We start from the raw sequence: 16,319 nt of genomic DNA, 5'->3' as shown, positions 1-16,319 counted from the left end.
ATGAAAGATTTAATTTACTATGTTTCTCTTTGTCAAGTCTCAAGTTATCAGAATAATTTTGTTTTGTTCATTCATTAATTCTTTCATAACACAGCTGCCTCTTATCCAGATTTTTTTTATTTTGTTAATCTCATATGGTATTTGGTCTTAAGAAAACTAAATATCATTATCTTTCTCTTCGCTACTGTTAAGTATATTTTTGCAAGGATATTCATGATTCTTAAGTCAGCTGGTTGTATGCTTTTGTAATTCTGCAGTCAGTTGGTCATGTAAATGAGATGTTGTAATTCTGCAGTTATTTGCAATTGGTCATGTGATGTTGTAATTCGTGACAGTTGGTCATGTGATGTTGTAATTTATGGCAATTGGTCATGTGATGTTGTAATTTGTGGCAGTTGGTCATGTGATGTTGTAATTCTGCTGGCAGTTGGTCATGTGATGTTGTAATTCAGCTGGCAGTTGGTCATGTGATGTTGTAATTCAGCTGGCAGTTGGTCATGTGATGTTGTAATTCAGCTGGCAGTTGGTCATGTGATGTTGTAATTCTGCTGGCAGTTGGTCATGTGATGTTGTAATTCAGCTGGCAGTTGGTCATGTGAACATGGTGAAGTACAAAATGTAACTGGTTTATTGTGCTGTTTGCTGTGCAGAACAAATAAACACTAAATATATATAATTATACAAATACAATGAGGAGTATTTTTATACTCTCTGCTAAAGAAAGGGAGTTTTGAGCATACATGTATGCTCAATGCCTCACTGAAACACAAAGACAATGTGTGTTGTCTGAATGTCATGTATGTGTAAAGATTTAGTGTCATGAATTGATACATGTAGGTGACAGTGTTTTTCTTTTAACTACAATGTATACGTAAATAAGTTGTGCTTTAAAAATCAATGTGAAAGCAAGTTTGCAATCCTCAATACAATCAATCAATGAAAATACCACAAATTTTTACCTGGCTGTTATTTTTTATTAAGTATGAGTGAAATTAGTTAAAACATCAACAAGACAGCATTTTTTTTTAATCCACAACCCAATCAACTGATGGAAAGATTTTTGTCAAAGTACTTTAATTTATTTGTATTTTTTGTATTTGTTTGTTTGTTTTACAGGCAAGCATGGCAGAACTTAGGAGATATGTCAAAAGAAAGTGCTATGATGGAGTTCATAAAACTGGTAGATAGTCAGTGTGGCTTACTTCGACCGTACATAGAGGCACATAAAGCAGAAAATATGGAAAAAATTAAAAAGCAGTAAGTCAAATTTTATTGACTGGTGTCATATAGTGGAAAGAAAAAATGATTTTGATTCATATTTTATTTAACTTATTTTATAGTTTATAATAATCGCTTTGCAAAAAATACATTTTTATTAATTATTTATAAATGAAGGTAAATAGAAAAAAAGAAAAATTTAATATTAAATAAAATTAATTCAATGATATTTTTGTTATCTGCAATAGAATTTTCGTCATTTCTTGTGTTTTGAAAGAATTTTGTATTTCATTGTACAGGTAAACCCAAGAAATCTTTGAAATTAATAATAAATGATAATGAATCCATAACAATCCATAATATACAATTGTTGGCCTAAGATTCAACAGTATCACCAAAGTTTGCTTATAATTATGCATAATTAGCTTAATTAGACACCTCCTACTTCATATATCTGACAGGTGTTTCACAGATCACAATTTCAATTCTTAATCAATGTAATTACATGTACATGTTTCATAATTATTTTTTTTACACTTTATTATTTGGATTTTTTTCTTCAAATTAACACCTTCCTCTCTCAGTAACAACAGGTAATTAAAAAAAGGCACTGTATGATTATATAACTGCTCTGTAGTCATACTGAAAACGATATAAAAAATGGAATTGTAGATTTGAAATATTTTGAATCGATATTGTACCTTTTATAGAAGAGAAGCAGAAGAACAAAGAAGAAGGGAGGAAGAAGAAAAGGAAAGAAAAAGGTTGGAGGAAGAAGCTCAGAGGCAGTTAGAAATGGAAAGAAAAAGACAATTGGAACAAGAGTAAGATCATTATTCATTATATATATAATTACTTAACAAGAACAAGAGTTGTTTTTCTTTGACTGTGATTTTTGTTGATTTCAAGAAATGCCTATTTGTTAGTCTCATGAAGGTTTTAAAAAATAATAAGCTTGGTATTTATTATAAGTCTTTGTTTCAACAATTATTATTTGAGTAGTTGATGTGCATTTAACTTTATTCACATACTGCAATTTTGTTCTAATAAATCTATCTCATCAGCTTAAAGGTAAATAAATAAAATATTTAGAAATAGAATAAATTATGGTTTTAAAAAACATAAAATTGTAAACCTTGAAATACTAGCCACAGTTCTATTTCACAATTTTTTGTTGATAGTTCATTTATAAAAAAAATAATTTGTTACTGTGGATTCATTATTAATCGTTTTACACTAATTTTCGTGGGTACTGGTGAACCACAAATTTAAATGTTCAACAAACTATAAATTTTCTATAGTCTATATGCAGAGATTTACAATACCACTAAATCAAATATCCACGTAAATGTAAGTTTTCCTCAATCCATGAAAATTGATACCTATGAAAATGAATGAATGCATGTTTGCTTTATAATTATAAATAGATATTAGAAATTATGAATCAATTTCCAATAGATATTAGAAATTATGAATCAATTTCCAATAGATATTAGAAATTATGAATCAATTTCCTGAGCTTCACTTATTTTATTGTTATATTGTTGCAGAATGCAGATAAGAACAGCTTTAAATCAACAGACAGCGGTGCAGTTTAGTCAATATGCTACTCAACAATGTCCAGGAAATAAACAACAGGTAAATAAAATTCCTTAGGTAAAATCAGTTAGTGACAGTAAAACCAATGACTGATGTTCTATGTGCTTGAAAAGGATCCCCCCCCTTTTTTTCTGGATAGGTCAAGTTTTCAAAATTGACAAAAATTTTGTCAAAGTCTAAGCAAACTAAAAGTTTGTAATTCCCTCAGTCTGTACAATTGTTAAGTTTTCAATGCTTTTTTTCTGCATTGCTTCAATCTATTGAATATCTGGTAGATAGTTATATCATAAGAACTTTCAGATTTAGTTAAGTTTCATCATTGTCAAGCTTATTTTATGGAAGTTGTGGCCCTTGGATAACATTTTTTTTATACGACCGTCGTTGTCCGAATACTTTTAGTTTTCGCACTCTAACTTTAGTAAAAGTGAATAGAAATCTATGAAATTTTATCACAAGGTTTATGACCACAAAAGGAAGGTTGGGATTGATTTTGGGAGTTTTTGTCCCAACAGTTTAGGAGTTAGGGGCCAAAAAAGGGCCCAAATAAGCATTATTCTTGGTTTTCGTACAATAACTTTAGTATAAGTCAATAGAAATCAATGAAATTTAAACACAAGGTTTATGAACACAAAAGGAAGGTTGGGATTGATTTTGGGAGTTTTGGTCCCAACAGTTTAGGAATTAGGGGCCAAAAAGGGGCCCAAATAAGCATTATTCTTGGTTTTCGCACCATAACTTTAGTATAAGTAAATAGAAATCTATGAAATTTAAACACAAGGTTAATGACCATAAAAGGAAGGTTGGGTTTGATTTTGGGAGGTTTGGTCCCAACAGTTTAGGAATAAAGGGCCCAAAGGGTCCAAAATTGAACTTTGTTTGATTTCATCAAAAATTGAATAATTGGGGTTCTTTGATATGCCGAATCTAACTGTGTATGTAGATTCTTAATTTTTGGTCCTGTTTTCAAATTGGTCTACATTAAGGTCCAAAGGGTCCAAAATTAAACTTAGTTTGATTTTAACAAAAATTGAATCCTTGGGGTTCTTTGATATGCTGAATCTAAAAATGTACTTAGATTTTTTATTATTGGCCCAGTTTTCAAGTTGGTCCAAATCGGGTCCAAAATTAAACTTTTTTTTGTTTGATTTCATCAAAAATTGAATAATTGGGGTTCTTTGATATGCCAAATCTAACTGTGTATGTAGATTCTTAATTTTTGGTCCTGTTTTCAAATTGGTCTACATTAAAGTCCAAAGGGTCCAAAATTAAACTAAGTTTGATTTAAACAAAAATTGAATTGTTGGGCTTTTTTGATATGCTGAATCTAAACATATACTTAGATTTTTGATTATGGGCCCAGTTTTCAAGTTGGTTCAAATCAGGATCCAAAATTATTATATTAAGTATTCAGCAATAGCAAGAAATCTTCAAGTGCAATAGCAAGCAATTTTCAATTGCACAGTATTGTGCAATCAAGGCCGTAGCTAGGCATCTTATTTTAGTGAGGCAAAACAATTGAGCCAAGCGAAGCGAGGCGAGAATTTTTTTGGAGGATATGAAATGAATGGTGCAAAATCCTGCATTCTATGCATTTTTAGAGAGTTTGATAATGTTTTGAATTTGGACACTTTTCATATATTTTTTTTTATATTTTAAGACTTTTACTAACACCAAATTTTTAACAACTTTATTTAAATTTATATGTAAGATAATCATCCAAATATCACTGATTTGAGTCTGCTGCCAGAACATAGAACAAACATCGATTCAGTAGAGTTTGCCAAATTTTTCTATGGCCGGTTCAGTCAACTCGTTTCAGAATCATAATTTGGTCTGCTGATATCCTTATCGCGATGAACATGGCAAGCCCGCACATACTCTCGCCACTCATGCATGCTCCTTTTCCAAGTTTTCAGTCGTTTCAGGGCAGTCTGTGTTTCTAAAGGATGCACATTATCATCAACACAATGATCAAGGTCTTCTTCCAATTCCTTCTCCATCAGCAATTTGGTAGCAGCATCGGTAGTAACAGTTTTGTTTGCAAAAGGGAATTAAGCTTTCCTGTAAGCACCATCATACAGTTGCAGTTACAAAATATTAAACTCGCTTTTTTGCTGACAAAGAGTAGACAAACTAGGGATAGAATGAGATAAGATAAATGTATATAATTCTATCTATAGAGTATATATGATATGGGTACAGGGGAATTGGAATGGAGTTTTTGACGTTTACATGTAGGTCCATAATTTCAAATTATTTCTGGAAATAGTTGGTGGTATTTTAGTTCCAGAATCTATAAAATTAGGGTTTAGGGGTATGGGGTGTCCGATTCCGAAACCCCGAATATAAAGAAACGAAATTCTGTAGTCCCGAATAAGTAAAGACAAAATCCTGTGTTAAAGGTTCTACCATTCCTCAATAATATCAAATTGGAATATGGGATATTCTTTCAATTTTTAAGGTTAAAGAAACATGGATAGAAACTAATCCACGCATGTTTCATATTATTTATATTTTATTTATCTGTAAAGAGAAAGATTAAAGTTCGTGAAATGAATACGCAGACAGGACTGCCCCCTTGCGATGACTTGATTTGTCAAAAGTTGGTTAAACGGAGAAATGAATACGCAGACAGAACTGCCCCCTTCCGAATACCAGTACTTGATTTGTCAGTCTACTTATCGTTTTTGGATTGTTCTAATGAAGTTATATATACTCAGACTCTGTTCACAAAAAAAAACTAGTTTACTAGAATTATTCCTTCTTTACCTTCAGTGTCGCTTTTTCCTTCCTGCAAGAGCCTGTTTTTAACTAGAGATCCATGATGATTATCATTATTAGGTTAATGTTATCGAGAAACATCACCCGTTGAGATGCTGAGTTATATCCTCGGTTATATCCAGGAAGAATAGTTGAAAAGGAATGATCAGACAAGTTATATAGAAACTAAGACTACTATAACACATGTGTTATAGTAGTCTTAGATAGAAATTAAGGTTGAGACAGAACAACAAATGACTATTATATTGATATATACAGTCCGCCAAAAGTTAAGCACCACCTACTTTTATTGCATCGATTTTTTTTCAAATTTAAAAAATCAATTGTTCCTCGAAAAATATATAAAACAATCATATAGCAATTTTGCTAATGTATACCATAAACAAACCACAAAGATAATTTTGGTCACTTATGAAGGTTCTATGCATATAGGTTTTTCGTTCATATAGAAATAGTGTAAATTACACAATTAAGAAATGGAATTTAAGTTTCACTGTGATTTTATTTTTTTACAACAATTAATCACCCAATACCATTAAAATTTTCTACACATAATCTTTGGTATGTTTGGCAAATTTAATGTCAATATTTGAGTCAATAGCATGTGTAACAACCTCATTTCCGGTACAGTTTCATAACACGACCTATCTTTCTCGGTACAAGCCTTCAAAACTTTAGTTGAGGAAATCTGTTGCATTAAACAACAAATGCCACTTTTAAATCGACAAACTTTTGTAAAGGTGAATCTCTGCGATTGAGATTTCCGACAATGGCATCTCAGACATGTTTGATAGGGTTCATGCATGGAGTCAAGGAAGGCCAAAAATTAGTGTAAATGGCTGGTTGCTCTTTGGACTCGGTTAAAATTCTTGCCCTGCGTGGTATAGCGTTGTCATTCAGGTACAAGTGTCTTGACAATGTTGACGCAAGTGGGGGATTACTAAAATGACGGACTACAATATGTTAAGGCACCAAATCTCTGTATGTCTGTCCGTTTATGTTACCCTGCAGAATATGCATACCCAGCTTATAACGGTATAAGAAGCAACCCCGTACTGGAACACAACCAGCAATGCATGCAGTCCTTGTGCAAATATTGTTTTTGGTCATAGGCCGTTTTTTCCCCCTGCGAAATTCGTATTATGGCGTCTTCTGGCAGTAAAGGAAACTGACTCCCATCTGACCAATGAGTGTTTTGTCAGGTTCTTATGTTCAAGCATAGATGTTCATTATCCCATTTAAACCTGACGGTAGAGTGCCTGCTTGAAGGTACAGGTCTCTATACACCACGACGTGCTCTTCGTTTGCCTCTATAAAGTCGACAGACCAATGTACGAACACTTACACGACCACCTGGAGAAACAGTGTATTTATAAACGCACATATGACCTTTGATAAAAGGTTGGTTGACTGCTTTATCGGAGTGCAATCTTTTTGGTCGTAATGAATTTTTTTTAGTGTATGTTAAAGGTAATTCATAACACCAGACATTAATATTTTTTTTGCAATAGTTAAAAAAATATTGCCAGTTATATTTCGGTGGTGCTTAACTTTTGGCGGACTGTATATATATATGTATAAAAAAAATAATCAGTGTCGAAAGTTTAGTGAGGCAATTGCCTCACTTGCCTCAAGGGTAGCTACGGCCTTGGCAATAGCAAGAAATCTTCAATTGCACAATATTGTGCAATAGCAAATATTTTCAGTTGCACAGTATTGCGCAATAGCAAGAAATATCTAATTGCACAATATTGTGCAATAGCAAGAAATTTTCAATTGGAGTTATCTTTCTTTGTCCAGAATAGTAGTTGAATCAACTTAAATCATTGTTTTATACAATATACAATGTATATTCACTTTTACTACCAACTGATAAATTAAAACAATCTTTACCATTCAGTGATAACAAGCACTTTATTTTACATTTTAATATTTTATGATGTATTTAAATGAGTAGTTATTGTTGCAAACTCCATTAGGAATTTGAATTGAGATCAGTTTTGGAAAAAGGGAAAGGGGGATGTGAAAAAAAAATGGGGGGGGGGGGGGGTGTTAATTTTTTCTCATTTCAGATTTCATAAATAAAAAGAAAATTTCTTCAAACATTTTTTTGAGAGGATTAATATTCAACAGCATAGTGAATTGCTCAAAGGCAAAAAAAATATTTTAAGTTCATTAGACCACATTCATTCTGTGTCAGAAACCTATGCTGTGTCAACTATTTAATCACAATCCAAATTTAGAGCTGAATCCAGCTTAAATGTTGTGTCCATACTTGCCCCAACTGTTCAGGGTTCAACCTCTGCAGTCGTATATAGCTGCGCCCTGCGGAGCATCTGGTTTGCATTTTCTGTGATATATGCCTACACCAATTAATTACATAAAATTTTACTGATTGCATTGTAAGTTTTGTTGACTTGAATTATGCCAGGACCACAGTAAATATTTGAAAACAGTGTCACAGGAATAATAGTTTAATGGCCCCAATAAAATTACATTGGTATGAATGTTGCAATGTTCAATAATGAATTAATGACTAGTACATGCATTTATAAAAAAAAATCTAGAGGCAGGATGAATACATGTAAAATGAGATTGTTAGTGTCTAATGGAAATCATATTCATTGCCAACTTTTACCAAATTTCTATTGTTTACCTAGCTATATAGAGTGTATTTGTCAATGCCTTGTAAGAAAAGCAAGAAAGTTACTACTCATATATCAAAAATATGCAACATATTGAAATAATAAAAAAGCATGGTCATAGCCATTAGGTGTAAGAAAAGTGTTGTCAAACTCCCCACACTTAACTTTTTCTGAAATAGACTCCTCAATAAAATTATAACAAGCAGAAAACATATTTTTAATGTGTTAGCCAATTAAATTTACAGGTAAGATATTTGTAATATTTTTACATCAGAGCTGATGAACTGAAGTTGATGTTTACAGCAGAAGTTATTGATTTAAGAATATCTCATTAGGATGTTATGATGTTAGATATTTTATAACCCTACAATGGTTTAGAATCAATTAGAAAATTTTCTCATAAAAATGAAATATTTAAAAGTCTATACATTAAAAATAATGTATCACCAGCTGATTACCCTAATCTATTTGTTTGGTGTTTCAGTTTTGTTGTTTTTTTATTTTGTACTTTTCATGCCATATAAACCAAACTATGAATGACCCTAAAATCCCAAATGACAATAGTTACAACCAGTTTACATGGATTCTCTCTTCTGTCATGGTTCAGTGACTGCTTAATTTTAAAAATGTATTAAATTGTTTTCTGATTGAAAGATTTATGGGAGACTTTTGATATTTTGAATGACAAGGACATTGTTTAAGCATATCTATATTGCATTTTCAAGAGGATGGAGAGTGCAGATTCATTCTTCTAATCATGTAATTGATATAGTTTGTAATATGATAATCAATCAAATTGCTGCTTTTGATTTGCATTGAAGATGTCAAAACCTATCTTGGTTTAATATTTTTGTCAAATATGAGACACCCTATATAAAGTTAGTTTAAGGATTATGCTCCTCATTGAATGAAAAATGAAGTATGAAAACATGACCTTCTTTACACTTGGGGTGAAGCTTGTAGTAAATTTATAAGAATCTTTCATTTGTTAGTCTTGTTTGTTTTGATGCCAATCACCATTAAGTTTTACGTTAAATTATCCTTGTAAGCCTGTTCGTCCCAAAATTGGTTTCCATCCTTCATTTAGTTTGTCTTAACCAAATGTTGTGAAAATTATACACCATGGATATTTCCACAAAACACATATTAAGTGGCATCACTTTTCTAGAGTTGTGCCCCCTTACAAATGGGGGAAAAAAAACAAGTTTTTAGTTTTTGTTCTCTAAGTTACTAACATAAGTTTGCCTCGAACAAATGTTATGAAACTTATACACAAAAGTTATTATGATCCCAGATCAATTACAATTTTGGTTAAGACAATTTTACTGTTATTGAGTTATCTCCCTTTATAATGTTATATGTAGGCAAGGAAATCATCTGACTAAGCTTTGATGATTTTTTTTACCAATATGATCTGACAGACTTCCCCTTCACCAACTGCAAAACAGGATGATAGGATTTATTAATCTTTTATCTTTGCTAGTATAATTTTGATAATGTACTGCCTTCTCTTCACCAACTGTATGTATGATAGCATGTTGTACTGTTATACCACTGTCCCAGGTTAGGGGGAGGGTTGGGATCCTGCTAACATGTTTAACCCCGCCACATTATTTATGTATGTGCCTGTCCCAAGTCAGGAGCCTGTAATTCAGTGGTTGTCGTTTGTTAATGTGCTACATATTTGTTTTTCTTTCATTTATTACATAAATAAGGCCGTTAGTTTTCTCGTTTAAATTGTTTTACATGGTCTTATCGGGGCCTATTATAGCTGACTATGCGGTATGGGCTTTGCTTATTGTTGAAGACCGTACGGTGACTTATAGTTGTTAATGCCTGTGTCATTTTGGTCTTTTGTGGATAGTTGTCTCATTGGCAATCATACCACATCTTCTTTTTTATTTAATAGGATAAAAGGTGGTTAGCTTGTATCATTATGTTATCAAATATACCTCTTATGATGACAGAATAATTTTATGAATTGCAGTCAATATTTTATGATATGATGTAGAAAAGCTGAAAAAATCAGTACATGATAACCTGAAGATAAAAAGTATTTTGTATTAGAAATAAGACAGCTACACATTTTAGATGATTAACTTTCTGAGTTTACTAAATTTATCGATCACTATTTTAAATTTCCAGAGAATATTTTAGGTGATTAAATTTTTTAGTTTGATAAATTCATCATCATTGTAATTGCCATGGAACATTGCAGATGATTAAATATTTAGTGTACTAAATCCATCGACATTCTTATTTCCATAGAACATTTCTAACGATTAAATATTAAAGTTTAATGAATTCATCAACATTGTAATTTTCTCAGATTTAAAAAAAAAATTGTATTCAGCCACATCTCTTTGTTGAAGGACAATGCTATTATTTCGTGCAGATTTTAATATTCTGTTAAAAAGGCAAGATTATTAAAGGATAGAAACCAATTTCTAAAATTCTAAGGAAATTTAGACTCTAGAATTTAATAATTATATAACAGATATTCCATCTTAGATTCTCAAGATTTAAAAAAAAAATGTATTCTATTATATCTCTTTGTCAATGGCCAATGCCATAATTTCCTGCAGATTAAGATATTCAGTTCAAAAAGGTAAGATTATTAAAAGGGAGAAACCAATTTTTAAAATTCTACACAAATTTAAGCTTTAGAATCTAATAATTATATAACAAATAATCCATCAAAGATACGTGATGAGCTGCTAAAATTTCATTAGTCAACTTCCTCGAAGTACAGTTATACGTATTGATTCTAACATTAAAAGACTTATGAAGTACATAATTTGATATAAATGAGTTATATCCCTACAAGGAGCGATCAATATGCTATATGGTAATATTAAACATTGATTCGTGGTATACTACAAAATTTATTTTAATATCCATATAATAATCAATCTTTAATATCTTGGTGTCATCTATTTTTCATTTTAATAATGGAATCTGTCAACTCGTTTTTTAACAAAATTGTTAATCTTTGTTCTTTTACAAAATTTGAATTAGGAGGAAGGATTTTGGTTGAAATGTCTTGCCAATAATCTACTTTAATTGTGAAGAATATTCAGTTAGGTTTTTTTTTTGTTACCTTAATTCGAACTTGGGACTCAGACTTCTTTTAAACTTAGTTTTACTGTGTGTATTGCTATGTTTTCTTTATTCTATTTTTGCTAGAGGTAAAGGGGAAGGGTTGAGATCTCACAAATATGTTTAACCCTGCCACATTTTTGTGCTTCCCCCAAGTCAGGAGCCTCTGGCCTTTGTTAGCCTTGTATGATTTTTATGCCCCACCTACGATAGTAGAGGGGCATTATGTTTTCTGGTCTGTGCCTCCGTTCGTCTGTGCATCCGTCTGTGCGTCCGTCCGTTCGTCCCACTTCAGGTTAAAGTTTTTGGTCAAGGTAGTTTTTGATGAAGCTGAAGTCCAATCAACTTGAAACTCAGTACACATGTTCCTTATGATATGATCTTTCTTATTTTAAAACAAAATTAGACTTTTGACACCATTTTCATGGTCCACTGAACATAGAAATTAAAAGTGTGAGTTTCAGGTTAAAGTTTTTGGTCAAGGTAGTTTTTGATGAAGCTGAAGTCCAATCAACTTGAAACTTAGTACACATGTTCCTTATGATATGATCTTTCTTATTTTAAAACAAAATTTGACTTTGACACCATTTTCATGGTCCACTGGACATAGAAATTAAAAGTATGAGTTTCAGGTTAAAGTTTTTGGTCAAGGTAGTTTTTGATGAAGCTGAAGTCCAATCAACTTGAAACTTAGTACACATGTTTCTTATGATATGATATTTCATATTTTTAAACTAAATTAGACTTTTGACCCCATTTTCATGGTCCACTGAACATAGAAATTAAAAGTGTGAGTTTCAGGGTAAAGTTTTAGGTCAAGGTAGTTTTTGATGAAGTTAAAGTCCAATCAACTTGAAACTTAGTACACATGTTCCTTATTAGTTGATCTTTTTACTTTTAAGGCCAAATTAGATTTTTTACCCAATTTCACGGTCCATTGAAAATGGAAATGCGAGTGGGGCATCCGTGTACTTTGGACACATTCTTGTTCATTTTATTTCCTTTATATGTTTTGGAGTTTAGTATGACGTCCATTTTCACTGAACTAGTAAACAATTTTATTTAGGGACCAGCTGAGGACCACCCCTGTTGTGGGATTTTCTCCCTAAGTTGAAGGCCCGTTGGTGGCCTTTGGCTTTTGTCTGCTCTTTGGTAGGTGGTTGTTGTCTCTTTGACATATTCCCCATTTCCATTCTCAATTTTATAGATAAAAATATTAGAGTGTCAAACAGATATAACAAATGCAGATCAAGGCTTGTGAAAAAAGGCTATGCATTTACTGTATCTGTAGCTCCATAAAGATGCCCCCCCCCTAAATCTGTCACTAATGACATAATTGGTGAAAATCTTTTTAGCTACAAAACTATTGGACATTTTAGCATATCTTTTCATCAAATTTCTGAATTTTTGGGCCAAAAGTATGATTTAGTAAACAAACAATCCTGTATGGAACTGACTGAAACAAATTATTTATTTTGAAATCACTAAATTTCCATTTAAGATAAAATCATGAAATATTCCTTCGGGTGAAATTGCTATTTGAAAGAAGGTCAAGTACAGACAACTCAGTTTATTTGTCAGAGTATTTGTGGTATTTAGCCTTACTATCAACATTGTGATCAGCTAAATTTATCATAATCAGTTCCTGTCTGCAGTCCTTGAATTTTGTTACATTGGCTTCATAAATGAACTGATGATACCCTGAATTTATGGTTTCAGAAATTTAGCAAAACCTTAAAGTTGCTGATAGATCTAATAATCAATAATTAAATCAAATCTGTTTTTCAGAAGAAAAAATGTAAATATTGTAAATGTGACTTTTAAGAATTATCAAATAAGTGTGATTATTTATCGCATTTTCAGGAAAATCTGCATACAGATATATGTATCAGATATCAGGATACAATTTTCTATTTAAGGAATGACTGTAATATTTTTTCTGTCTATGAAGAAATAACATAAAAAATTTGGTGCACACCGAACAACGCTCGTAGCAGGTTATTTAACAGTGTGCACCACATTTTTTATGTTATTTCGAATAGACAGAACAAATATTACAGTCATTTCTTAATAATTTAATTTTGGATGTAACGCGTCTTCTGATTGGCTGACGTTATTTTGTTATGAGCCCATAGACATAATTTAGTCATGTGACCGTGATGTCATCAACGTTTTTTCATGGTTTTCTACGGTTTAAAATGGAATTTAGAATTAAATTATAAGAAATGACTGTAATATTTTTTCTGTCTATTTGAAATAACATAAAAAATGTGGTGCACACTGTTAAATAACCCGCTACGCGCGTTATTCAGTGTGCACCACATTTTTTATGTTATTTCTTCATAGACAGAAAAAATATTACAGTCATTCCTTAATAATTTAATTCTATATTCCATTTTAAACATGTAGAAAACGTTGATGACGTCACGGTCAACATGACTAAATTATGTCTATGGGCTCATAACAAAATAACGTCAGCCAATCAGAAGACCAGTTACATCCAAAATTAAATTATTATTGAGATACTCACCCAGTCACCATGGTCACAGTGTTCTGAATTTACTACTAATCAGATACTTTTGTTTATTTAAAAAAAAAATATAACAGGATTTAACAAGTTATTTTCTCACAAAAGTAAATTTTAATGGAAAAGTTTTATAACTGTTAGTCTTATGAGAGATGTATTTGTACATTTTGAAATTTCCCCCATATATGGTTATTGATTATGTTGATGAATCTGAGGAGGAAATAGGTCATTAAGCAGAATGTCCATGGTGTAAACTTGCTGTTATCTTCTACAGTAAGGTAAAGTTCATATTTTATTTTTATTTTATCATATTTTTATTGAACAATTGATTGTTGATATTTGTAATGTTCACAAAGAATGAAACAATAATTAACAGTTTCTTAGTTAATGTTTCAGGTAATGGGTAACATGTGTTGTGATTAGCTAACAATGATTTGAAAGTAGAAATGTTTAAAAATAAAAGTACAAATCATGAAGCTCTCAGTACCATGGGGGAATTTTTAGTGTGTTATATTTATGATTTAAGTGTTTTAGAATTAATCAATTATTGTCAGATATTTAGATCAATATATCCTCTTGGTACCCCTATTTCTGTATAATAGAAGTATTTAGTTGCTTTATTGTATTTTGTCCATCAATTTCTATATAGTGCAGGAAATTATTTTCTGTTTTGATATGTAGATTATGTATAGAGAATTGTTTTGAAGGTTATTTAGAGAAAGGTAATTGTTCAAATGTTCTAAATATATATGTGTATGTAAGCACTAAAGGTCAACATGGCAATGTCAAAAAGCCTTACATTGGTTCATGAAGTATTGAAGGTTATTTAGGTGTTTTTTTATTTTATATAGATTAGACCGTTGGTTTTCCTGTTTGAATGGTTTTACACTAGTAATTTTGGGGCCCTTTATAGCTTGTTGTTCAGTGTGAGCCAAGGTTCGTGTTGAAGGCCGTACATTGACCTATAATGGTTTACTTTTTTTAAATTGTTATTTGGATGGAGAGTTGTCTCATTGGCACTCACACCACATCTTCCTATATCTAAAGATACAAGAATTATTTTTTTATTGAAAGTTTGAAAATAATGGAAAAATAAAATCAATTACATGTATAAGTTATGTAATTTATTCAAACAGTTTTATACATGAATAAATACAAAAGATTAAATCAATATTCTGATTACCAACAATTATCACCTATTGGTTATTGTAATACATGTAGGAATGATTAAAAATGATGTCAAATAGTGTGGATTCAAGAGTATTCTTGAATTATCAATTTTCATGGGTATAAGTATATCACCTAATTAAAGTTTTAACGAATTTCAAATTTCTATAGGCTTGTATGCAGTCAGACTATGGCAATACTACAAAAAATGTCTGCGAAAATTTTATTTTACTCTGTTTACAAATATAGGTATCCCTGAAAATGAATGAATCTTCAGTATACATGTATTTTACAAAACTTCAAAATCATTAAACAAAATTTGAATGCGGTATAATACATCACAAAATTTGCTCTGGAGAAGTGGAAATCTATTGGAAAAGTTCTAAAGCCAGATTTTACCACATGCCCTAAATTCAGCACTTTGGTGTTGACATGAATATCAACTATATGGTAATTTTTATAAATTTTCTGTTACAAAACTTTGACTTTTTTGAAAAACGAAGGATTTTCTTATCCCAAGAATAGATTACCATAGCTGTATTTGGCACAACTTTTGGGAATTTTGGTCCTCAATGCTCTTCAACTTTGTACTTGTTTGGCTTTATAACTATTTTGATCTGAGCGTCACTGATGAGTCTAATGTAGACGAAACATGCCATGCGTCTGGCATATCCTGGTACCTTTGATAACTATTCAAAAATATTTGTGACCTTATCAAATTGATTCAAGATTGCCTTATTTTGTTTGTACATTTATCATTTTACAAAAGAATATTGGATCTATTGATTGTCACAAAATAGAAGTTCCAAGTGGAAAACAATATTCTGTAATCTGTAATATTATTTTCCACTGGAACAAATTTTTCCTGACGTAATAAAGGTTATAGATTATCTGTTCCAACAAGAGCCGATTTTACTGCATAGATTTTAAAAAAAGTTTACAGGGGAATTTCTGTAAGGAGGAACAAATATTTGTTGACATGTTGATGATACAATGATGGACATATTGTCTCTCCCATCTAGTATGTCACACACTACATTATAACTCAAGTATGTCTTTATCGATTCCCTTCAATCTTTACTTAAATATCGAAACTAAGGTCTGTATGCAATTTGGTGAATTCATTTTTGACTCCCCAGAGATGTGCTAATTAAATCTCTTTAAAATATATGCAGTTTTTCAAATGTCTTGAAATAAATAGGATTTTCTGTTCCAGAAATAGATTACTTTAGCTGTTTTTTTGCAAAACTTTTTAGGAAATTTGGCTCTCTTTGCTATTCGAA

General features: G+C 31.2%; 1 protein-coding gene across 5 annotated transcripts in view; it reads left to right on the top strand.

Annotated features, from left to right (window-relative positions):
• The window catches only part of LOC143069133 (Golgi resident protein GCP60-like), a 47,664-nt gene that overhangs the window by 7,933 nt on the left and 23,412 nt on the right, over positions 1 to 16,319 (top strand). For all 5 annotated transcript variants that reach the window (XM_076243610.1, XM_076243612.1, XM_076243614.1 and 2 more), the window contains 3 exons: positions 1,117 to 1,257; positions 1,929 to 2,042; positions 2,769 to 2,856. In XM_076243610.1, the coding sequence (XP_076099725.1) occupies positions 1,117 to 1,257; positions 1,929 to 2,042; positions 2,769 to 2,856 (343 nt within the window). The remainder of the gene's footprint in view (positions 1 to 1,116; positions 1,258 to 1,928; positions 2,043 to 2,768; positions 2,857 to 16,319) is intronic.

Source organism: Mytilus galloprovincialis, chromosome 3 (genome assembly GCF_965363235.1).
Source record: "Mytilus galloprovincialis chromosome 3, xbMytGall1.hap1.1, whole genome shotgun sequence".
In the NCBI taxonomy this organism is placed as follows: domain Eukaryota; kingdom Metazoa; phylum Mollusca; class Bivalvia; order Mytilida; family Mytilidae; genus Mytilus; species Mytilus galloprovincialis.
This window is presented reverse-complemented; position numbering and strand designations above follow the sequence as displayed.